The following is a 25,578-nucleotide window of genomic DNA, read 5'->3' on the forward strand; positions in this document are numbered from 1 at the left end:
CCAATATTTTAAAAATCTATCTACCTCCTCTTTAAATACTTTGTGATCTAGCCTCCATAACTCTCTGCGGTACAGAATTTCAGACATTCACTACTTTCTGAGAGAAGAAATTTCTTTGCATCTCAGTTTTAAATGAATGTCCCCTTATTCTGTAACTATGTTCCCTAGTTCGGATTCCCCCACTAGTGGAAACATTTTCTCAACATCTACCCTGTCAAGCCTCTTCAGAATCATGTACATTTCAATAAGATCACCCCTCATTCTTCTAAACTCTAATGAATAAAGGCTTAACTTGTTTAGCCGTTCTTGATAAGTCAATCCCTTCATCCCAGGAATCAGCCTAGTGAATGTCTTTTGAACTGCCTCCAATGCCAGTATACCCTTTCTTAAATAAGGGGACCAAATCTGCACACAGTTCTCCGGGTGTGGCCTCACCAACACCCTGTACAGTTGTAACAAGATTTCCCTATTTTTAAACTCCAACCCCCTAGCAATACAAGCCAAAACTCCATTTGCCTTCTTAATTACTTGCTGCACCTGTATGCTAACTTGTTGCGTTTCATGCACAAGAACGTGTAGATCTCTCTGTGCTGCACTTTTTTTGGAGTATCTCTCCATTTAAATAATAGTCTGCCTTTTGATTCTTCATACCAAAGTGCATGACCTCATACTTTCCTACAGTAAAGTCCATCTGCCAAGTTTTTGCCCACTCACTCAACCTACATATATCCCCTTGCAGATTCCTTATGTCCTCATCACAACATGTCCTCCCATCTATTTTTGTATTGTCAGCAAATTTGGATACATGCCACTTTGCCCCCTCCTCCAAGTCATCAATATAGATAGTAAATAATTGAGGCCCTAGAACTGATCGTTGTGGCACTCCACTAGTTACATCTTTACATCCTGAAAAGACCCATTAATCCTGGCTCTCTGTCTTCTGTGTGTTAACCAATTCTCAATCCATGCTAATATATTACCTGCAATACCATGAGCTCCTATCTTGTGCAATAACCTTTTATGTCGCACCTTATCGAATGCCCTCTGGAAATCCAAATACACTATATCCACCAGTTCCCCTTTATCAACTCTGCTTGTTATATCCTGAAAGAACTCTAGAAAATTTGTCAAACATGATTTCCCTTTCATAAAACCATGTTGACTCTGTTTGATTGTGTTAAGCTTTTCTAAATGTCCAGCTATTTCTTCCTTAATAATGGACTCTAGTATTTTCGCAATGACAGATGTTAGGCTGACTGGCCTATAGTTTCCTACTTTTTGTCTTCCTCCCTTCTTGAACATGGGAGTCACTTTAGCAGATTTCCAATGCGCTGGGAACCTCCTGAAATCCAGTGAGTTCTGGAATATTTCAACTAATATCTCCACTATCTCTGCAGCCACTTGCTTTGAAACCCTTGGATGCAGGTCATCAGGTCCTGACAACATGTCTGCCTTTAGTCCCAATAGTTTGTCAAATGTTTTGTCCCCCCTAATAGAGACTATTACAAGATCTTTCCTCCCATTAACTCCATGCTTGTCTGATATCTTTGGGGTGTTTATTATGTCCTCCACTGTGAAGACCTATGCAAAATATTGGTTTAAATTAACTGCCATTTCCCTGTTCCCCATTATCAATTCTCCAGTCGCATCCTTGAAGGGCCCCACGCTCACTTTGACCACTCTTTTTAAATACCCGTAGAAGCTCTTGCTGTTAGTTTTTATATTTCTTGCCAATTTACTTTCAGAATTAATTTTCTCCCTCTTTCTTAGTTTCTTAGTCACCCACTGCTGGTTTCTAAAAAATTCCCAATCTTCTGGCCTACCACTCGCTTTTGCCGCTTTATATACCTTTCATGATAGGATACTCTCCTTGGCCACTTTGTTAACCATGGGTGGTTTGTCCTTCTCATCGAGTCCTTGTTTTTAACTGGGATAATTTTTTTGCTGAGCATTATGAAATATTTGCTTAAATGTCTGCCACTGCTCATCCACTGACCTTCCCTTTAGACTATTTTCCCAGCACGTTTTAGACAACTCTTTCTTCATACCTCTGTAATTGCCCTTATTTAAGTTGACGACACTGGTTTCAGACCGAGTTGCTCAGCCACAAACTGAATTTGAAATTCTACCATGATGTGATCGCTACCCCTTAGAGGATCCTTAACTACGACATCTCTTATTAATCCCACCTCATTACATATTACTAGATCTAAAATAGCCTGTTCCTGGGTAGGTTCTGCAACGTATTGCTCTAAGAAATAATCCCTGATGCATTCTACAAATTTGTCTCCCATGTTACCCCTGCCAATCGGATTTGTCCTGTCAATATGCAGATTAAAATCACCCATGACAATCGTAGCGCCTTTCTTACACGCCTCCATTATTTCTTGATTTATACTTTGTTCTACAGTGAGGCAACTCTTCAGGGGCCTATAGACGACTCCCACCTGTGACTTCTTCCTCTTGCTATTCCTTATTTCCACCCAAACTGATTCCACATAAGAATCGATTGCACCTAACTCAAAGAGGCCATTTGGCATTGTGTCTGCACCAGCTCTCCGAATGAGCAACTCACCTAGTGCCATTTCCCCACCTTCTTCCCATAACCCTTCACATTCTTCATTTTCATATAACAGTCTAATACCCTTTTGAATGCTTCAATTGAACTTGCCTGCACTACACACCCAGGCAGTGCATTCCAAACCTCAACCACCCACTGCATAAAAAAGTTTCCCCTCATATCACTTTTGCTCCTTTTACTAATTACTTTAAATCTGTGCCCTCTCGTTCTCAATCCTTTCACGAGTGGGAACAGTTTCTCCCTGTCTCTCTATCCAGGCCCCTCATAGTTTTGAATACCTTGATGGAATCTCCTCTCAACTTTCTTTTCTCTAAGAAAAACCGTTCCAACTTCTCCAATCTATCTTCATAATTGAAGTTCCTCATCCCTAGAACTATTCTCATGAATCTTTTCTGCATCCTCTATAATGCCTTCACACCATTCCTAAAGTGCGGACGCAGTACTCCAGCTGAGGCCAAACTAGTGACTTACACAAATTCAACATAACCTCTGGCTCTTGTGCTCTATGCCCCTATTAATAAATTCCAAGATACTGTATGCTCAATTGACGGCTCTCTCAACTTGTGCCCTGCCATCTTCAATGATTTGTTTGAATTATATTTGTTAATATTTGTTATATTGTTTCATATTCTTTTTTAAAGTACTTATCCAATTATGTTTAAATTACACTACAGTTTTGTCTCAATAAGTATTTGTAGTTCATGTTCTAATAACTGTGGCCTTGATTTTAAGTCAGGGTGGGATTGGTACAAGGGAGGAGCCGGGACAAATGGTGTGCTGCTGAGGCCTTGTGGGATCGCAGCTCCCAGGTTTTATTTTTATATTCAAGATCATATTTTAGACTGAATCCAGGAGGAAATACTGTCAGGCGTCCTGGTAGCAGGATTTTTGTCGAGGTTTGGAGTGGCCCCTGGTTTTCTTATGGGGTATGAAGGAACTCCTCTTGGACCAAATGAAACAAAACAAAATGTATAAATGCATTCGCTGCTCCCAATGTGGTCTCCTCTACATTGGAGACCAAACGCAGACTGGGTGACCGCTTTGCGGAACACCTTCAGTCTGTCCGCAAGCATGACCCGGACCTCCCTGTTGCTTGCTATTTCAACACTCCACCCTGCTCTCATGCCACATGTCCGTCCTTGGCCTGGTGCAACATCCCAGTGAAGCTCAACGCAAACTGGAAGAACAGCACCTCATCTTCCGATTAGGCACTTTACAGCCTTCCGGACTGAATACTGAGTTCAATAATTTTAGATCATGAACTCTTTCCTCCATCCCCACCCCCTTTCCGATCCTCCTTTTTCCAATAATTTATATATTTTTTATATATATATATACTTTTATATATATATTTGTATATGTATTTTTCTTTTCCCACCTATTTCTATTATTTTTAAATGTATTTCCATTCGTTGTTTTATCTCCATTTTTCAGCCCATTTCGATCCCTTCCCCCTATCCCACCCCCACTAGGGCTATCTGTCACTTGCTCGTCCTGTTTTCTACCCTTAATGTCACCATTAGCACTTTCCATAGCTAATATCACCACCGTCAACACCCGTTTGTCCTTTTGTCTATGACATCTCTGGCAATCTCTTCCTTGCCTCCACCTATCATTGGCCCTCTATCCAGCTCTCCCTGTCCCACCCCCCTCAACCAGCTTATATTTCCTCTCATTTCTATTTTTCCTTAGTTCTGATGAAGAGTTATACGGACTCGAAACGTTAACTGTATTCCCCTCCGCAGATGCTGTCAGACCTGCTGAGTTTTTCCAGCTATTTTTGTTTTTGTTTCAGATTTCCAGCATCCGCAGTATTTTGCTTTTATATTAAAATGTATAAATTTGCTGTTTTAGGCCTCTTCTGGCCCTGGCTTTTGTTCCTGGTAAGTTTGTCCCTGCCAATAAATTTATCACTACTTAGGTTAAAATTGCAGATTGTGCCTTGATTATATCATTGAAATAGGACCCCACTAGCTTGGAGAGGATGCCCTTGCTGCCTGAAATTTATAGTTACAGTTGGTCAGATTAGGGCAAGAAAATAGTGGGTAAGTCTTGCAGTCTGTTTTAGTTACCCATCCTTCAGCCATTGCCAGGTTTCCAGCAGATTGGGACACAGGGTGTTGGTTGGTTGGGGGCGTTGGGGTGTGTGTGTGTGTGTGTGTTTGTGTGTGGGGGGCGGTTGGTGGTGGCTGTAGGGAGGAGTGTGGTATTTGAGAGAGAAGTTAAAATCAAGCCCCATCATTTGAAAAATTTTCTAACTTCTCCCTTCATTCTTCCATAATTAATCCTGAGTCTATCTCACCTTGTGATCCATTCATCCCGCATCCAAGGGGAGAAGACAACCTTTCAGTGTGTATCCTCTTAAAATTATTCAACATTTTGAAAGGTTCCTTTAAACTCATGAATTTTCTCTGTTCAATAAAGGACGAGCCTTATAAAATCTCAGATTCAACAATTTTTTACTCTTATTGAATGTGTTACTTGTGTTTCTGTGCATTTTAAAACTTTAAATCTTGACATTCTTAAATGAAGAATAATTTTGGTAAACGCAAATCAAACATTGTCTTTTCAGAAATAAATACATAAATCAGACCATTTATTACTTAGTTACAGAGTCTGAGAATTATCTAAAAGGACACAAATAAAATAGTTGGTTAAATTTTTAGTAATTAATGGTATGTAAAAACTCCAACTTTCAACATAATGCAAGTGATGCTCTTTTGCTTTGTTAGAATCCATAGTTATGTGTCAATACTAAAGAATCCAGTATATCTCAAATATTTAAAAATGTTTAGTGACTAAGAAGGAGAAAATGGAATATGTTGTTTCTGAAAGGTATGCACAAAATCTTCTCCATGACATAGAAGAGATCTTAGAGAAGCTACGCTTTTTTGCCAATTTCCAGGAAAATTTTACATTGTTTCCATTTACTCCCATTGACAATATCTCTAACCTTGAAGTGTGCTGTATGGCAAAAGTGCAAAATAACCATTGTGCATTTTTGAAATTAACTTTTGGTCTGTTTTGGTTCAGAATGAGACTGCATCATATATGTAAAAATGTCACTTTGCTCTTTTAATATTTGGTAAAGCATGTACTTGATGCGAAGAAGTAAAAATTCCCACGACCGTTTTACGTATAACATGTTGAACTTGGATACTTAGGCCTTGTGATTTCTAGTTTGGGGGATGGCATAAGTCAATATTATGAGGGCAGGAATTTGGTGTGGTCCCAACATCCCTCAAGTGTCCATCCCAAAAGTGCCATGTTACAAATTCTGGCAAGTATCGGGTGCTGAAGAAGCACCCATCCTTTCAGTGGCAGCCATATGTAAGTCAGAGTTTGGTCATCATCGCCCACCTTAAACTCAGTGATTGCACCTCCCCAAATGCCTTTGTGATTGTACCCCTATGTTTAAAAGGTGCACCTTGCCAGAACCCGCTCATCCTGGCAGAAGTACTTTTTAAAGGGAAGGTGTAATTGCTTGTGGAGACATCTGGCTACACTTTCTGATGGATTAGTTATTTGAAAAATACTTGCAGTGTAATTGTACCCTGGAAAGCTTTATCTACACTCCGCAATATCCTTAGAGAGCTCTGTATTTAAACAGCATTAGGGAGCTAGTATCTCAAAGTCACAAAATGAGCTTCTGAATAGGAATCCCACTTTACATGATATACATGTTGGGGAAAGAGGGAAACAGAAATCTTTAAATGAAGCATGATTAATTAGGCAGAATGAGAGGAGGGCCAGGGTATCCCAGTAATATCTGTCCAGCAGGATGTGTCAACCCAAGCAAAGATTTTGAGACCTTTCACAGAAGCTTTGTCTGCTTCTATATGAGCCACTCTGCTGCATTTCATGTCATCTTCTGTTCAGTCCAAAAATTTTAATATATCTATCCTGCATTATGAAGGAGGTGGGAGCTAAGTTAAGATCTGAAGTTATTTAAATCAGATTAAGGACACAGGGTTGCAAAGTATATAATGGAAAAATAAGATGTTATTTCTTGAGCTTCATTGGAAAAACGTAGATGACCAAAGGCAGAGGGCTTTTCTTACCCTGCCCACCGCCAGGATCATCCAAGTCAATGGCTGGGCCACTGCATCCCCCGCAGCAGGTCCTGGCACGGTGGGGCTGGAAAATCCCAGCCTGAGAGACAATTATAGAAGTTGCACTAGGAATTCAAGTAGCATGGGACAGGAAACTTAGGTTGCGCTTAGATACAGAGCAGAAGTATTTGACAAAGTGGTCACCTAAACCGTGTTTGGTCTCCCTAATGTAGAGGAGACCCCCTCCTTAGGAGGGGACAATACTGTTGGCAGCAGCTACAATATACTAGGTTGGAGCAGGTTGGAGAAATTGCCTCATACAAAAGGTGGGACAGCGGTGTAGGAGGCCTCAGATCCTGGCTGCTGTTTTATTTTGGAGCTGCCAATCCCCACCACCACCTCAACTATTCACATATTCTCTAGTCTCTTAACTGTTTTTAATGTCTTAAGCTTCTTCATATTGCCTCATATTGATACTACTTTTATCATTTACCATCTCCTCTTTTCCATGTAAGCACATTACAGGTCAAACTACTTCCTCCCCCATTTAAATATGTCTGTGTCCTTTTCCCTCCCAATCCTGTTTCTCCTTAAATGTTGTTCATCTATATATTTTTTCCAACTCTGATAAAAGGTCCACACATTAAGTGTTATCTTGTTTGTCCTCCCTATAGATGCTATCTGACCTAAAAACAGAAAATGCTGGAAACTCAGCAAGTCAGGCAGCATCTGTGGAGAGAGAAACATAGTTAACCTTTCAAGTCGTTGACCTTTCATCTGTTTCTCCAACACTTTCTGTTGATTTTCAGTATCTTCCTAATCTGGTAATATTGTCCTTGACTTTGAACATCCTTGTAAATAAGAACTACATTCTCATGAATGTATGGAAGGGAACAAAAATATACTAGATATGATCTGCTTTTTGACTTCCATCCTCTGTGAGACCATTACAACAGGTTATCTGGTCATTATCACATTACTGTTTGTGGGATCTTGCAGTATGCAAATAGGCTGCCATGTTTCCTACATTACAACAGTGACTACGCTTCAAAAGTACTTAAGAGCTTTGGGGTATCCTAAGATTGTGGAAGGTGCAAAACAAATAAAAGTATTTTTTCTAGCTGTGCCTCAGTCTTTTTTCCTCTCCCAAATACCACATGTTTATTAAGGAAGGTTATAGATATTTTAGCTGAAGTTGCTGAAACATATACTTAACCATTGAAAAAAAGATTTGTCATCACAAGATGCCTTGTTGGGATTGGGGTGGAAAGATTAAGGGAGGATAAAATTATTGCATTTTAAAATAAAAATTCAACAAAGAATAGATTAATAACATTGTTTTTGCATTTATTAGAAACTAGGCAGTATAATTTGTAAGCAGAAAGTTAAAGAACTACTTCTGATAATACATTATAAATATGCTGTTTTCCCCACAGTAAGGACCCTGCCATTGTTATGTTTTAATGCTTAAATTTCAAGCACTCAGTAGCTGATCTTGTTAATACTGTATTTATAATAGGTAGTACATAAAGATGTGTGAATCGTGGTGTATCCTGTTCATGCAGAGGTTCCGCAAAGGCGTACAATTCTATAACAAGCCAAGCTTCTGACATCATTTTGTGCATGCTATACAATTCTAGAGGGCACCTCCATACCTCTTGAAATGTCTAAATATATTAAGACATGGAATTTGCAGGTCAATTTAATTCTTGTTCCAGTGTCCTACCTTCCTGAATTTAAAACAAATTCTAGGGATTATTTCAACCTTCAGGACCTTTCAGTAGATACAGAAGTTAAGGATATAGGAACAAATATGTCCATTGTTGAAAAAATGTCTCATATATACAATAGGAAACCATGCACGCTGAGTATGTTGAAACATCCTGAGAATGAAGAAACAGGCTGTATTGACTGAGCTATTAGTTAATTGAGTTTAAATTCTACTCACTCATTGTGAATGGGGTGAAAATCTAGTAGAAGATTCTAAATTAAGTTCATCTTTTGTCTTTATAAAACCCCTTTGTTGTAAAAACCCTTTGTAGTAATATAGTGATATATTTGAGATTTATCTTTTTTAATTATCAGATGTAGCATTTCTCTCTTAACAAAGCTTTAACTGGAGTCTAGGAACTGAATCAAATCTCTATAGTTTCGTACTAGAATCAAATGCCTAGTTTTGTTACAATTATTGACATTAAATAGAGATGAAGCATTATACAAACTTCAAAAATGACAAGGCACTGTTTACATGGAGCCTGAAAAATGTACAACCAATTAGTGCACTGAGATAAAACCAGACATAACAAAGTAGAATTTTATGAGACATTTCTGTATCATTTCCTACTGTTAAATTTACAAGGAGTGATTATTTCCAGTTCTGAGAACTTATGTGTGATAGCATGACATTGTGCTGCAATTGATTACACACTGTTCTACAAGTTCTACAAAACAGAATGGTTCTTCTTGGAAAGGAAAAAAGTATACTGTAATATACACTTAAATAATTCAGAAATTATGATTAGCATCCCTCTTGTCATTCATACAAAGTTTTCTGCTCTGTCGATATCATAATCCACAAATCTAGTTCATATCTTAACTGATGGCTTTTGAGTAACCGGAATATTTTTGACAATTCTGCACCCTTTAGTCAATAGAATCTTGTTTTGCAGAGAGAGCCTGTGTGTGTCTCATTATTTTGTCAGTAGTCTTTTGTCTTTTCAAACTGCTGTCTTCATTTTCATAGTGGCCTCCATATACTTTCCTTGCCTCTTCCTTTTCATTCCTCTCAATCTCTAATTCTATCCCAGCCCCTATCAAAGTATATATTTCCTGTCTTCTTTATCTTTTGTGTTCCAAATTCCACCCTTTTCTATTTGTTTCTCCTATATATTGCACCATATCAATCTAAATGCCATTCCTCTCTTTTCATCACTGGTGTCGACCTTCAGTAACTGAATTCTTTTCCTCCATTAAGCCAATGGAATCAACTTTCCTCCAAACGGCTACCCTCTAGATGCCAATAACAAAACAATATATATTACCCATGTTGTACCATAGAACCTTGATAGCTACCAGTTCATCAGCGTCTCAGGCTCCACAGTGCTAAATTCCTTCTTTTCCCTATCCCAGAAGTTTTTTTTTTGCTGAGGTGACAATTAAAAAGAAAAAAAATTGTATTGAATATATGCATGACTTGAGCTTCGTTCGATTGCTTAGATCAGTTTTATCAATTACTTTTGCAAGCTTAAACTTCAATTTCTCTTTTCTAAAAAAAAACAAGCCCAATTTCCTTAGCCTTTTCTTGAGATTTAAAAAACTGGTATCTGAAAATGTTAGTTTCCTTTGTGTCCTTTCAAAGATAATTATTTTCCTACGTGTTTGTACAGTGTTCTGGATAGCATCTGCCAATGCCTTATACACTAACAACACCAACTTTTTAAAATTTGTAATCTCTTTACTTTTGTGACCTTACCTTCTTTATTTCTGCCTAAAAATAGTTCTGTTCCCTTTCGTACAGCTTCTAGCTGTTAATAACATTCCTTCCATTCACCAGACTCAATCTCACCAGCTAAGTAGTTGTAATAGTGTGAATGACAAACTTATTTTTAAAACGCAGTTACTGTATAAGTTACTGTAATTCAACCGAAGATTCTTCTATTCATCAATTACTTGAACTGAGCTCTTTCTCGTGAGTTACAGTCTTGTAACTGGTGCTACCACATTCTATCTACTATGCAAATTGCAGGGCTCCCGGTGTTATAATCCTAAATTATGACTCAGGAATATGAAAATAATACATTATATTTTACTGGAGCTTCAGGTTCTGTGAATGTGACTTCGTCCATGTGTATTATTTGAATTGAATGCTAAAACGAGTTTCTTTGTGTTTATTTAAGTAAGTTTCCCCTCTTAACTGGTCGAATATTTTTTAAGAAACTACTTTATGGTTTTGCAAGACTTAAGGGCATGGTGCCTCTTTCTCCCACCTCTATCAAACCTGCATCCTTTGCAGGACACGAGTGAAGTCCGCTTTCATTCACACGATAACTACAGATGGGAAAGATCATTCGTCCCCTCGGTTCATCCGCTCTAAGGCGTCTGTAATTGAAGCCCTTGAGGTTGCTCCTTAAGCGATTCCGGGATTGTTTGCTAATGTTTTTTTTAATCATTTTCACGGTTCGATTGGGAAGTTTATTCCGGCGCCGGCTGGCCCTGCATAAAATAATTTCTTGTCTGTTTGGATGTCATTATGGTGCGGCTGTTTCCAGCTTCTGATGCACGGCGGCCTGCTAAAGGAGCCGTCGGAGTGCAAAGTTGGGTTTGTAACATTTTAAAACGGAGAATGTATATGTTAATAGGTTAAAAATATTGTAAATCACTCACGGGCTGTGATAAGTTGTTGGTGGCGAATTCCAATGTTTATGTGTAAGTGTGTGGCCTGACAGCTCGCACTTGGTAGGCCGCGTTGCCATGGTGATAGCAGTGGCGGCAGAGCTGGTTGGATTGTTGTTCCTGATAGGACCTTGGTGCCCAGAGCGCGTGCGATATGATCTAGTTTTTTTTTCCCCCTTCTCTGTTTTTATTTCCCTTCCCCTTGCAGGACCTTCAGGCGCACGCGCTCTCTGGCTCCGCCTCCGCCCCGCCCCCCTCGCCCGGTCCGGCCCCGCCCCCTCTCTAACCGCGGAGGAGTATGGGTAGAAAGCGGGGCTTCGCGGAAGCGCCGGTGGATTCCAAGATGGCGGCGGGGTGCTGTGGAGTGAAGAAGCAGAAACTGTCGAGCTGCTCGTCCTCTTCCACCTCCTCCAACGAGAACCACTGCAAGGACGTGACCCGCGCTAACGGCTTCAGTGGCTGCCCCGGCGGCAGGAACATGGTCGTCAACTCGGAAATGTGCTGCTTCTGCTTCGACGTCCTGTACTGCCATCTGTACGGATATCAGCCGCCCCGGAGCCCACGATTCACCAACGACCCATAGTAAGTACCCAAACTCACTGGCATGGCATCGCCGGCCAGGTCTCGGTTTTTTTTGCAACTTTAGTATTTGTTCGTGATTTTTAATGTACCCAGTGGCGATCTGATTTTATTTTTTAATTCATTTTCCGACCGGTCAGTCTCGTAACAAGTGGAAAGAAATACAATTCCCCCCCCCCCCCCCCCCCCCCCACCTCATTTTCAAGAGGGTTTGTGTGTGAACTTCACAAACAAAGGAAACAGCTCGCAGGATCCTTGCAATATTCAAGTTTGTCAGGACGCACTCCGAAGTCTGTTTTGGAGCGTCCCTACAACTTTTTATGTTTCAATCCCGAATTGTGTGTGTGCTTTTTGACGGGCCACTTTCTTGTAGGTTAACTTCAGGCGGGTTTTGTTTGCGCTTTCTAAATGGTGATATGTTACTGAGTGACTTTCTCCAAGATGTTTGAGAAGGGAATGTACTCTTTCCCCCCACCACCCAATGTCGGAACTTTGTAGCTTCGACTATGAAGTGAGTCCCCTTTTTGTCGGTTCAGTGATTTATTTTTTTTACCTCAAGGAAACTTCGGAACGATTCTACTATGATTGTGTTTATTCCCAGAGGGGAGTATTGTAACACAAGTTAATCGTTTTTACTTTTGTCAATATTGCAAATCCAGCTTTAAGCAAATAAAGCAAAGAAAATGTAGAAGCGGTTGATTTCAGCCTGACCGGCGTCGTCCAAGTCACTTTATCGAGAGGCCAACAATGTCCTTGTACGGATCTGCAAACTGATGACAAGCTAGGTTATGTTCCAAGAACTTTTTAATATGGAAGCTTCAGATGTTCTTGTAAAGAGTTTTCTCTTTTGGTCACTCCAGCTATTTTTATGTTGGTTGTTTGAAAAATCTGATTTACGGCTTAAAGGTGTTCCTTTATTTTTTGACAGTCTAATTTAGCGAGTCTGTTTGCACTTCTAGTGTAACGTTTGAGTTTGATTTGTGCATTTGTTTCAGATTTTAAGGGTATTTAACAGACATGAAAATAACTGCTCTAAAACTAAGAATTGCCCAATGTGGAGTTTGAATACTAAGGATGTGGTTAGTGCGCTGTTCTGAAGTGATTTGATTTGAACCTTAAATTGCAATTGTATGGCATTGCTAGTGCCCGTTTGTATTTTAATTGCATGAAACTGGCGGGAGGATGAATGGAGACATTTCTAAATCTTTGGGTATTAGAGTAAAGCAGTTCAAAGCAGCAAAAAACGTTTAAAAAATTGTAGCTTTTGTAAAGTATGTAAATTGAAATGTTATTGATTAGTTCAGTAAAATGAATGGGCACTTGCTATTTAGTTGGCATTCAGAAGGGATTTGAGAACTTTTTTGAATGCTGAATGCAATGTACTGGAGTTGGAGTATCCTCAGTCATGGTACCTTTTTGTCAGGAGATTTTGTGAATTTTTGGGAGAGTTTTAAAAAGTATTGTTTCACTATATTACTTATACTATACACTAAAATTAACAAACTCTAAAATTCTAATTCCAAAATGTGAATAAAATTTGTGACCTACAATTTTCCAAATGTTTTTCTCAGCTTAACCCCAACAGTTGATTTGTGCTGGAGTTATTATCCTGAAATCATTCCCTTATCCTTTTCATAACAAGCTGCTTTCAATACTAACTATAGGTTGAGTTGTGTCACGTGTGTTCAGTCCTGGAAACACTCTGGTTTCACTAACAGAGGAAACTGCTCACCCAATTAGCAAGAGTAAGCTATTTTAATAAAATGTTTTGAGGGGAAGTGAGAAGAATAATGTACATGTTGTCAGATGGAACTTAAAATTGCACATAATTTTGAGCCAATAATATTTAAGTGGTTGCTATGTTGTAAATTAACTTAACGTAAAATGTGAAGTTTACTTTTCAGGGGTCCTGGTCCAGAATAAGCACTTATTCTGCCAAAATATTGCCAAATATTTAAATATTTTTCTGCATTTATAATGCATAAAGTTTGAAATTACACCCGCAAAGAATGCGGAGAGGAAGTTGCAGTTTTTTCTTTATTTTTTCATGGGGCGTGGTGTTACTGGCAAGGCCAGAATTTGTTGCCCATCCCTAATTGTTCTTGAAATGAGGGGCTTGGCCATGTCAGAGAGTAGTTAAGAGTCAACCACATTCCGGACCCACAGCAGTCGCATGATGGTACATTTCCTTCCCTAAAGGGCATTCATGAACCAGATGGGTTTTTACAACAATGGATAGTTTCATGGCCACTATTACTGAGACTAGCTTTCAATTCCAGGTTTATTAATTTAAATTCCACCAGCTGCTATGGTGAGGTTTGAACCCATTCCCTCAGAGCATTGGCTTGGGTTTCTGGATTACTAGTCCAGTGACATTACCACTATGCCACTGTCTCCTCCCCTTGCACTGAAACTCCTCATCTTATGAGGTGCATAGAAGTAAAGAAATGTTGTTGTACATGGACCTAACTAGCTTAAAACAAAACTAGAGATTAACAGGAAAAACTGAAATGGGCCAATGGGTGATCTTTAAGGAAGAGATGCTTCAGGTCCAGGCTAGGTACGCTCCAACAAGGGCGAAAGGTGAGGGAGCCAAAAACAGGGCTCCTTGGCTGACAAGGCAGATAGAGATTATGGTGAAATAAAAAGTCTGTGTGATGCATGTCAGGTGAGTTCAAGTGAAAATTGGGTTAAATACAATTGGTTGAGAGGGGAGATGAAGAGGAAAATAAGACTGGCACAGAGAGAATATAAGAATAGAATGCAGTTAACATAAAAGGGAATCTAATAATCTCTTACCAACATGTAAATAGTAAGAGGTGGAATGGGCCCTTTAAGGGACAAAGTGAGTGATATATGCTTAGAGGTGCAGGGCAAGGCGAGAATACTTAAATTCTTTGTATTGGTGCTTACTAAGGAAAAGGAATCTTACAAAATATCAATAGAAGCAGAGATAGTGGAGGCAATGGATAGTGTGAAAATTGAAAGAGAGGAGGTACTGGAAAGGCTGGCTATGCTTAGGTGGATAAGTCTGAATGATTTGCATCCTGGGTTCCTAAAGGAAGTGGGGTGGAGATAGCAGAAGAGCTTGCCTTAATTTTTTGAAGCTTCCCTAAGTATTGGGGAGGTGCCAGAGGATTGGAGAGTGGTAGGTCTGACACCGTTATTCAAGACAGGATGCAAGGAAGTCTCAGCAAGTACACAGCAGTTAATCTAACGTCAGTGGTGGGTAAAGTTTTGGAAACCTTAAGGAAGAAATCAACAGCATTTAGATAGGGTTGAGTTAATTGAGAGCCAGCACAATTTGTAAAAGGCAGACTAATTAGATTTTAAATATTATTGATAAAGTACCATATATAAGGCTGGTTAGAGAGTGGTGTTCCCCAAGGGTTAATGATGGGACCACTGCTTTTTTTTGCTATGCGTAAATGACTCGGATAATGGAATACGGAGTAAACTTTCAAAATTTGTCAATGACATCAAACCTGGAAGAATGACAAATAGGATGATGTGAATTGACTGTAACATAACGAAAGAAGCTAGCAGAAAGGGAAGACAAATGGCAAATGCAATTTGAAAGAGAAGTGTATGAGATGATGCATTTTGGCAGAAGATATGGTTAGAGGCAATTTAGACTTAATGGCACGATTCAAAAGAGTGCAGGACCAGAGGCACCTGGGGGTGCATGTGCATTGATCTTTGGTGGCAGGACATATTGATTGTGGTTAGCAAAACACATGGGTTCTTGGGCTTCATAAATAAAGACGTTGAGTACAAAAGCAGGGAAGTTATGCTGCACCTATGTTAGGCCTCACCTAATTATTGCATCCAGTCCTGGCCAAAGATGTGAAGTTCCTTGAGAGGGTGCAGAGAAGATTTGCCAGAATGATTCTGGGGTGGGGGATGGGGTTTAGTTGCAAGGTTAGTTTGGAAAGGCTGGGGTTGTTGTACTTGGGGCAAAAGAGTTTGAGGGGAGAATTAACAGAGGTCACAAAATTATGACAGGTTTAGATAACATAGACAAAAAATACTCTTTCCAGCACCTAGTGCGAGGACTAGAGGACAGGTGTAAATGGATTGCTCTGTGGTTAGCTGGCGTGGACTTGATATACCAAGTGGCTGCCTCCTGTGCCATAAATGGCTCTGACTCTGTGTAGAATTGGTACAAACTGGATACAAAAATAAAGGTGTGATGGTTTTATGAAAGGTATGGAGAAAATGTGTCACTGATGAGGATATTCATCAACTTTGATGGTAGTTAAAGTTTCTTGTTATATGCACCAGGGCTTGAAAACGCAAATCTACAAAGATGAAAAAATGATTGCATCAGTGAAGTAGTGCATAACATTGGAGTGGCAGAAGACGGGATAAATTGGCTCCAGATTTGTCCATGGCATGGTGGAAACAAACTTTGAATATTTGGCTTCTGCAGAATGGCTTACTCTAGAGTGGAGATGTTACGTGAATATGTTTGCAAAGTACATGGGGAGGTAAGGGAGAGATAGAGGGGTGACACTCAAATGCCAAAAATGATTTGGGGCAGTAAAAATATTGAATATTTGGCCACAGGAACATTAGCATGGAGACCTTAAGTGAGAATCCAATGCGGAGCAGGCAAATTATAACTGGTCTTTTTCAATTGTAGTTCATTAACTTGCCCTCGAAACATTTTGAACACCAAATTACTTGTGACCCCACACCTGCCCTTACTTTCCTAAAAAGTGTATCTACTTCCCATTACAAAAAAATATGGATTCTGCTTCGACTGTAACAGGAAGTTCTACACCTTTTCTAACTTTGAATTCTTCTTGTGATTATCTTGGATTTAAGCCTCCTTGTTACTGTTTCACCAACCAGTAAAAAAATTCTATCACTATTTACCTTATACTAGTTCTTCATAAACTTGATCTCCATTGGGTCACCCATCCACCTTCTCTAATGGAGGGCAAAGGCCTAACACTGCAATTCTCCATTATCCATAGTAACATCTTGGAAAAACTGACAAAAGCAGCTTGCTTTTAATGTAGTAAAATGTCTACATCAAATCTTTTTCATTATTTCTATGGTAGAGTCCAAAACTATATACAGTACTTCCGACTGCAACCATACGAATGTTATGCACAGGTTCAACGTTAATTTTTGCATCTAGTTATTGAACTAAGCATTCGGTTGTGCCATTTTTAGTGGTCTTATTTACTGGCACTATCACCTTTTAACAAACTGTTTATCCAATAGCCTGTGATATTCCTTGAGAAAGTTATTGTTTACTGTGTATTTCCTTCCCCTATTCTTTAAGTGCATTACTGCAATTTATCTACATGTTGAACTGCATTTGTCGCTTATCTTCCCATCCTGCTAGTCTTTGTCTTGTTGCATTTTTTCACAATTATCTACTTGTTTTCATTAGAAAATATCTGTTCTATCAATTCCTAAATTAATACTTTATGTATATAGTAAAATTGAAGTCAGTAGCTGGAGTTATGTCTAACACAAAGATGGCTGTTATTGTTGGACACTAGTTATCTCAACCTCAGGACATTGCAGGATTACTTCCAGGTAGTGTCCTAAGCCCAGCCGTCTTCAGCTGCTTCATCAATGACCTTCCTTCCATCTTAATATCATAAGTGTTTGCTGATACATACACAGTCTTCATTTCCATTTGCAATTCCTCAGATTATGAAGTGGCCTGTATGAGCATACAGCAAGTCCTGGACAACATTCAGGATTGGGCCAGTTAGTGGTATGCACCATTAATGCATGGCAATGACTACCTCCAATAAGGAAGAGTCTAGCCATCTCCCCATTGCATTCAATGATATTACCATCATTAAATTCCCGCACCACCAACATCTGGGGGTGGAGGTGAGTGGGGATGGATGTGATGCCATCATTTGCCAAAACCTTAACTGGCCCAACTGCACAAATACTATAACTACAGGAGAAGGCAAGAACTGGGTATTCTTCAGTGAGTGACTCCCCAAAACCTTTCTGCTACTTACAGGTTGGAGTGTGATGGAAAGCCAAGCATCCACCCCACTTGATCAGCACCCCATCATCCACCATAAACATTCATTCCTTTACCCACTGGCACAACAGGGCTTCAGTGTGCACCATATACAAGATGCACTGTAGCACTTGTGAAGGCTTTCTTCTCAGCCCCCCTCCCCAAAACCTAGAAGGACAAGGGCAGCAAGCACATGGGAGCACTACCATTTGTAACTTCAAGCCACACCATCCTGACTTGGAAATATGTCCCTGGGTCAATATCCTGTAAGTTCCTACTTAACAGTATTAAGAAAGTTTCCTCGCCACACGGTCTTTAGCAGTTCAAGAAGGTGACTCATTGCTGTCTTGTGGGCAATAAATGCTGGCCTTGCCAGCGATGTCCACATCCTGTGAATTAATTTTAAAAACAAAAAAGAATGACCCTAACACAGCAATGTTGAAGCAAAAAACTGTGGATGCTGGAAATCCAAAACAGAAACAGAAATACCTGGAAAAACTCAACAGGTCTGGCAGCATCAGCGGAGAAAAGCACAGTTGACGTTTCGAGTCCTCATGACCCTTCAACGGAACTAAGTAAAAATAGGGTTGTCCCAACAACAACACCCCCACCCACCCCCTTAAACCAGCTTATATTTCGCCCCTTTCCTATTTTTACTTAGTTCCATTGAAGGGTCGTGAGGACTCGGCACGTCAACTGTGCTCTTCTCCGCCGTTGCTGCCAGACCTGCTGAGTTTTTCCAGGTATTTCTGTTTCTGTTTTTTACAGCAATGTTGAACACCACTTACATATTTCAAATCTGAGAAGCTTCCTTTTACCTCCCTATCTTTATAAAATCATCAAATGTTACAGCAAAACAACACACTGGCACAGCAATTTTGCACAAGTAGTTTTCTCCATTTAAGTAGCTTACTCTTATTCTTCTGCTGACTCTCTGGTTGCTTTTTTTTTTAAAAAAAAGGGAGAAACAGTTAATTGCCCTTTGAAAATACCCTTGAGCTCCACGTTCACTCTGATCAGCTCTTCCCCCATGTGATCACATTTCCCTTAATTCCATTACCACTGCCTTAACTCTTATGCGGTATTTAATCCAATGCTTTTTGAGCAATGCTGCTCTTACTACTGATACCATAAATTACATTGGAATATACTCTCCTCACCAGTAGCCATGATTGCCCTCTATGACTGTGACATATTCTTCAGAAAATGTTGTAATGTTAATATGCTTGATACACTGGAGTTCAGTAAACAGCCAATTTCCAATATATTTGATGTTAAAATCCAAAAAGATGGCCTTGATCACAGACTTTGAATTGTAATTAGGTGATTACCTGCATTTGCAGATTCAGTATTACAACTGCAACTTTGAAAGCTTTTTCACTTCCTAAATCAAGAGTTATTAGTAATCAAGATTTTCAATTGATTCACAATACACAGAGTAGTACTCCTGGTAATCAAAAACAGTTTCTCAAATCTGTAGTAGTGGCCTATTAATTTCTTGAATGAATATTTATTTTTGGAGCATTGAATGTTGGTACTCAAGATGCAAAAAGTCAGTCTATAGCTGACATTGCACCCAGGCATTATTCTTTTATCTGCAAATTTGGATAGTGGAATTTTTTCATCAATTTGGAGTGCACATTAAGCAATATTGTACAGTAATGTATGGAATTTATTGCTAAATTCTATGTAAAGGTGTGTACAAATCCCTAAGTATTAAATGTTGTGGCTTGGAGTTTCTGCTAGCTTGTAGTGATATTTGTAGTGCAATTCATAAGGAAGCAGTCCAAGCCAAAAAATTTTAAGTGTGAATTACGTACAGTGCAAAGTGAGTTTCTGCTGGTTTAAAATACATCATCCTGGAGATTGACCATCCCGCCAAATCAAATTAATCACCATGGTGAATCTCCACTAATTGCATCTGTTTGCTGGTCTTAGAGGCCCTTAAAATAAAGCTGTCTTTCAAGTGCATGGACGCTAACGTGCACCTTCTTAAAAGGTTTAAATGTTTAAAATTTACTAAGAAACTGGTTAACAAATCAAATGGTTCTGTATAGTTTTAAAAGTTTATTTTTGGTCTCTTTTTAAATCCAGTTATTCACAGGTGGTGGACTAGACACTTTGATTTGAAATGCTTATTTCTTATATTCATTCTTCAGCTATAATAATTGCACCAGGTTGCTATTTTTAATATCAAGGAATATTTTTAATGCAATTTTTTTATTAAGTTCTATGTTATGTTTAGTTCAGCTATGTTGGTTCATGGAAGATTTTGCATTTGACAATATGCAGATGAACTTGAGCAGAAACTTGCCGAAAAAGTTCGCTTCCCAAGTGCACCTGGAGCACTGATGGTTTTCAAAGTGGAAACTCTGGAAGCTGCTAAACAGGCCAGTGGTGTAGTGTTCATATTGAACCGAAAATACGTTATTGGCAAAATATTTTCTTTCAGAGTTTGCATTGAATGCGTGAAATGCCTTGTCAGAACGCTTCACAATGCTTGATATGACTTTGGGGTGGCCAGTATCTTTCCAGGTTTACTGAAGTTATTCCATTCTAATGGTCCAGATAAAGGCAATGTCTTATTGCATATTCTGTTAACACTAGTTAACGCTTTTTAACTCCTGCCAGCTAAAGTGTAGAATTATATTTTAGACCTTAATTTTAAACAAACTAATTCTTGTTCCAATGCTCTTTCTGGATAGCACCTTCAAGTACTGGAACTGATGGTAGTGGTTAGTGAGATTGAATCACATGTGGCCAGTGGGAACATAGGAAATTGAAATATAAAAGCCTTCAGAAAAGCATTATGGCCTTGAGTTGGCATAACTGAGCCTGAATTTTGTTAATCTCTTCTCAGTTGCAGGTGCCTGGAATATTGCGATTGCATGATGATGCATATGATGTGGTTGAGCCAACTAGTGGCAATACTTCAGAATTTTGTGGGCCTATTCAATATGCTTGTTGTCATACACATTTGCATTTCAACCTTTTCATAGTTGCTGTCTTAATGCATTTAACTGTGATCACAAAAAAATGATCTAGTTAGCTCACCGATTTTAATACTTTAAGGTGGGAGTATTGTTGGGAAAGTTCAAAACTGAGAATTACAGTAAGTGGATGTGTGGGTTTAGACTCTTTACTCCAGCATACTTTGGTTTAAATTCAAAAAATCTATGCTAATAATGTATCTGACCATCATTAAGCATTGACCAAGATACAGGCACCAAAGCTATGTTTCACTGGACTAGCTTTTGGGATTGCAAACTGGCGGATCAATTGTTGAGCTAGAAGTATTTTCAGAAGATGTTTCCAATTGATATGTGGAGTTGCATTGTTCTTCATGTTGGATGGCGTGTATGATTTTTTTGTAGTCCAGATTTAACCTTCCCACCTCCCTTCTATGCATGCTCACCCACATGCTATCATTCTCATCTCAGATGTATTGATGTTTAGCTAAAGTAGATCTACATTGAACAGTCCCCCATAATCTCTTGTACACCTTTGCTTATAACTAATAATTCTGTTCCTTTTAAAGGTGTTTGGGTTCCTTCAGCTCTAAGTCTAGTTTTGCTATGAAATAAAGTCTATTCCTATCGACCAAAGGAGACAGCAATGAGACCCTGAGCATATACAAGCGCAGAACACACGAGTTAAATCCTAGTGATTCATCTGTCAGATTAGGTGGGAAATGGGCAGATGGCCAGACATGGAACTTTATCTGTAGAGAAATGATACATGTTACTTGACATGGATGCAATTTTTCCCAGTATTTTCTTAATTCTTTACAGTTGTCAATTTCCATACAGATATGTATCAAAGTAATTTGGCAAAACATCATGTTTGCTGGACAGATGTCTAGATTTGCCAGGCCATGAGTTTACCAAACCACAGCATGCAAATGGCTGGAAAACTGATGAAAAAATAATGATGCTATGGTGATAAAGATTAGACTGTTCTAGAGCAGAAAGTGTAGATGTGGGATAAATTGGTCTGCGGGGGACTTGAAGGCAGATATTAAAAATCATTTAAATTTGGTAAATTAAAGAACTAATGGAATTCAACACAAGACCAATGAGTGGAATTTGGTCAACAGCTGAGTGTTGACTCAAGAAAAGCTCAGATATTGAGGGCTAAAAGAGTTTATAATTCTTTCTTCATTCATGGGATGTCTGGGTCACTGGCAAGGACAGCATTTATTGCCCCTGAAGATGATGGTGAACTGCATTCTTATACCGCTCCCTGTAGTCATTGTTCTGTAGGTATATCCACAATGCTGTTAGATAGGGAGTTCCAGTATTTTGACCCAGCAATGACATAAGGACAATGATCTATTTCCAAGTCTGTGTGTTGTGTGGCTTTGAGGAACATGGAGATGATGGTGTTCCCAAAGCCCCTGTGCCTTCATCTTCCAGGCAGTAGAGCTGACTTTGCTGATGAAGAAGCATTGGTGAGTCGTTGCAGAGTATCTTGTAGATGGCACACACTGTGTTGTGCCAGTGGTGGAGGGAGTGAATGTTTTAAGGTGATGGGTAGAGTGCTGATCGAGCAGGCTGATTTTGCCCTGGATGGTATCGAACCTCCTGAGTATTGAGGTGAACTCATCTAAGTGGAAAGTATTCCATCATTCTGATTTGTTCCTTGTAGATGATGGAAACTTTGAGGAGCTTGAGTTGCAGCAGAATATTACACAGAATTATTTCCACAGGATTCAGCTCGTTGGTCCAATTAAGTTTCTCGTCAGTGGTGAGGCCACAACTGGAGTATTGTGTGCAGTCCTGGTTACCACATTACAGGAAGGACGTAATAGCTCTGGAGAGAATGCAGAGGAGGTTTACAAGAATGTTGCCAGGGTTAGAAAAGTGTAGCTACGAGGAGAGATTGGATAGGTTGGGGTTATTTTCCTTAGAACAAAGAAGGCTGAGAGGTGACTTGATTGAGGTGTACAAAATTGAGGGAATAGATAGAGTGGACAGGATAAAATTGTTTCCCTTGGTGGAGAATTCTAGAACCAGGGGACATAGATTCAAGATAAGTGGCAGAAGATGTAGGGGGCACATGAGGAAGAACTTTTTTACGCAGAGGATAGTGGGTGTCTGGAATTCGCTGCCCAAGTTGGTGGTAGAGGCAGAAACTCTAAACTCTTTTAAAAAGTACCTGGATCTGCACCTTAAATACTGTAAGCTGCAGCGCTATGGGCCGGGTGCAGGAAGGTGGGATTAGAAAGGGGTGTCCTCAGGCTGGCATGGACAAGATGGGCTGAATGGCCTCCTTCTATGCTGTAACTTTTCTGTGGTGACCCCCAGGATGATGATGATGGGGGATTGTGTGATGGTAATGCTATGAATGTCAAGGGGTGGGGTTAGACTCTTGTTGGGAATGGTTGTGGCCTGACACTTGTATGACACCAATGTTACTTGCAATTTATCAACTCGTCTGAATGTTGTGCAGGTCTTACTGTATGTGGGCATGAACTGCTTTGTCATCTGAAGATTTATGAAGGGTACCGAAGATTGTGCAAACATTCCCTCCTCCCCGCACAGAGACCTTATTATGGAGGAAATGTCCTTGATGAAGCAGCGGAAGATGGTTGGGCAGAGGTTACTACCTAAGCAACTCTTGCGGCAATGTCCTGGGGCTGAGATGATTGGCCTGCAATGAACTCAACCATCTTCCTTTGGGAAGTGGAGAGTTTTTTCCTGATTCTCACTGGCTTCAGTTTTTATACATGAACATTAGAAGTATGTTGTAAGAAGCCTATGCAGGAAATATTTCCTTTAGAACATGAGAGAAGCTGCTTAGTGGACCACTTTGGACTTTCTTTTTGTTGTGCAGAAGGAAATGTTAATAGGGCTATTCTATAGGCTTCCATGCCCCATTGAGGCAGGTAATATGTAAAGAAATGAGGAAGGAATGTTAACGAAAGACTTCAACAATCCAAAATTGTCTGAAAGGTCACGGACCTGAAACATTAACTCCTGTTTCACTCCACAGATGATACCTGACCTGCTGAGTTTTTCCAGCATTTTTGGTTTTTATTTCAGATTTCCAGCATCCAGTATTCTGCTTTTTCAAATTATATTATGTTGGTTAAGTGGTTTAGAGTCCACATTTATAAATGCACGATTGTATTACTTGTATGTCCTAGAGTTTGAGGGAAACCACAAGAGACAACTAACATCTCAGTTTGGGGAATAAAAGCTGTGGCGCTCCTGGATAATAGTAACTACCATATAATCAAGCTTGTGATTGAGACCTCAACATAACTGAAGGCCAGTATTCTGGTATACAATTTTTAAAAAAAAGAACTTCAAGTGAACGTAGCAAGTGCTTAAACAAATTGACTGACTGGTGTGGGGAGTATTTTTTAATAACACACCTCAGTGGGAGGCAAAAGCAATATCATAAGTGTCGTGCTGAATAAGTGCATACCTTGGATTAGTGAGCACAAGCCAAGAAAGTATTCTAAATGTATCAACTGAGAAATTGAAAGGGCGTATATGCAGTTAAATGCTCAAAGCTGACAAGTGGGTAGGTGGGAGTGGTGGCACTGAATTGAAGAGAAGAACCTTAAGAAATTTGTTGAAAGGATAATCAGAAGTACATGGAAATGCACATGGCTTTGAACATTAAAATTAACGGCAAGAAATCCTCCTGTACTATAACAGTAATAGGGCTGTCAGGTTTGAAAATGTAAAGTGACATGAGTGAGGTTGAAATTGAAGATGAAAATTGAAAATGTAATAAGCATAGTGTAACTGCAGGATAAATTCTTTTTGTGTACTGCATGGCTTAAAAAATTTCTGTAGAGTAGAAGTCTGAGGGTCTTATGCTTTGGTTCCTTTTCTTGAAGCTACTGTTCATGCTGTCCTCTTAACTTCACCATCTAATCTGAATTAAATAAATGGGTTCAGAAGAGTCAGCGAAAAATTTTATTTCATTCTTTGAACATTGTTAATTTCAAAACTTTTAACTGGGTGAGAATGGATGGTATGTTCCTAAAGCTGAAAAGTACATTATGGGAATGTGACATTCTGACTGTGAACTCTTTCTGTCTATTACCATTTTCTTTACTTTTGTTCTCTTGTCACTTCTAACAGCGTGGCATAACAACGGCACTAGTAAATGAAGTCAGGTGGTGTATTGTGACAGCAGTGTGAACAAACAGCTGTGGCTGTGTTGGTTGTCTAGCTGCATTGGTGCTGAGTGGGGGAAATTGGAGCATCACTACTACTGGAGTTTAATGAAGAGCTGCTCAGGTAGACTGTTTCCAGTGCAATGTCACATACTGACCATACAATAGACAGTCTTGGTTTGAAATTCAATAACACAAAATGCAGCTGCGCGCTATTGCACAGTGCTTGTAGTATGCAAGGCACTTCAGGTAAAGGACATACCTGATTTTTGTCAGCATTGCTTATTGTGTAAAAATTGCATGACCAGTGCAATTTGTGCCTTAAAAAACCAAACTGAGACAATTGATATTGCATTTCTAGGATAATTGATGTAGAACAATTTTGGCAAATCTAGTTTTTTTTAAAATCACTTTTATTGGCTTTTTGATCTGACTGGTTTCAACCAAAGTAGACTTTCTCTGATCAATGTCAAATCCTCCGTTATACTGTGTAAACTTCATAGACTTGGACTCACCACTTAATTGGGTGTTTATATTTTTTATTCATTTATGGGATGTGGGTATTGCCCATCCCTAATTGTGCTTGAGAAGGTGGTGGAGCTGCCGCCTTGAACCGCTGCAGTCCCCGTGGCATAGGTACCCCAACGGTACTGTTAGGGAGGGAGTTCCAGGATTTTGACTCAGTGACAGTGAAGGAACGGCGATATATTCCCAAGTCACGATGGTCTGCGGCTTGTAGGGGAACTTCTAGGTGGTGGCATTCCCAAGTACCTGCTGCCTTTGTCTTTCTAGATAGTAGCGGTCGTGGGTTTGGGAGGTGCTGCTTAAGGAGCCT

General features: G+C 39.5%; 1 protein-coding gene across 4 annotated transcripts in view; it reads left to right on the plus strand.

The window, feature by feature from the left end:
• The first annotated feature begins 11,291 nt into the window (after positions 1 to 11,291).
• LOC121282541 (AMME syndrome candidate gene 1 protein homolog) overlaps positions 11,292 to 25,578 on the plus strand; it is a 142,005-nt gene continuing 127,718 nt past the window's right edge. For all 4 annotated transcript variants that reach the window (XR_005944065.1, XR_005944064.1, XM_041196276.1 and 1 more), the window contains exon 1: positions 11,292 to 11,607. Coding sequence is in view for 2 of the 4 variants with exons in the window: in XM_041196276.1 (XP_041052210.1) it covers positions 11,324 to 11,607 (284 nt within the window). In the remaining 2 variants the exon portion in view is untranslated. The remainder of the gene's footprint in view (positions 11,608 to 25,578) is intronic.

The sequence above is a fragment of the Carcharodon carcharias genome, chromosome 9 (assembly GCF_017639515.1).
Source record: "Carcharodon carcharias isolate sCarCar2 chromosome 9, sCarCar2.pri, whole genome shotgun sequence".
Taxonomy (NCBI): Eukaryota; Metazoa; Chordata; class Chondrichthyes; order Lamniformes; family Lamnidae; genus Carcharodon; species Carcharodon carcharias.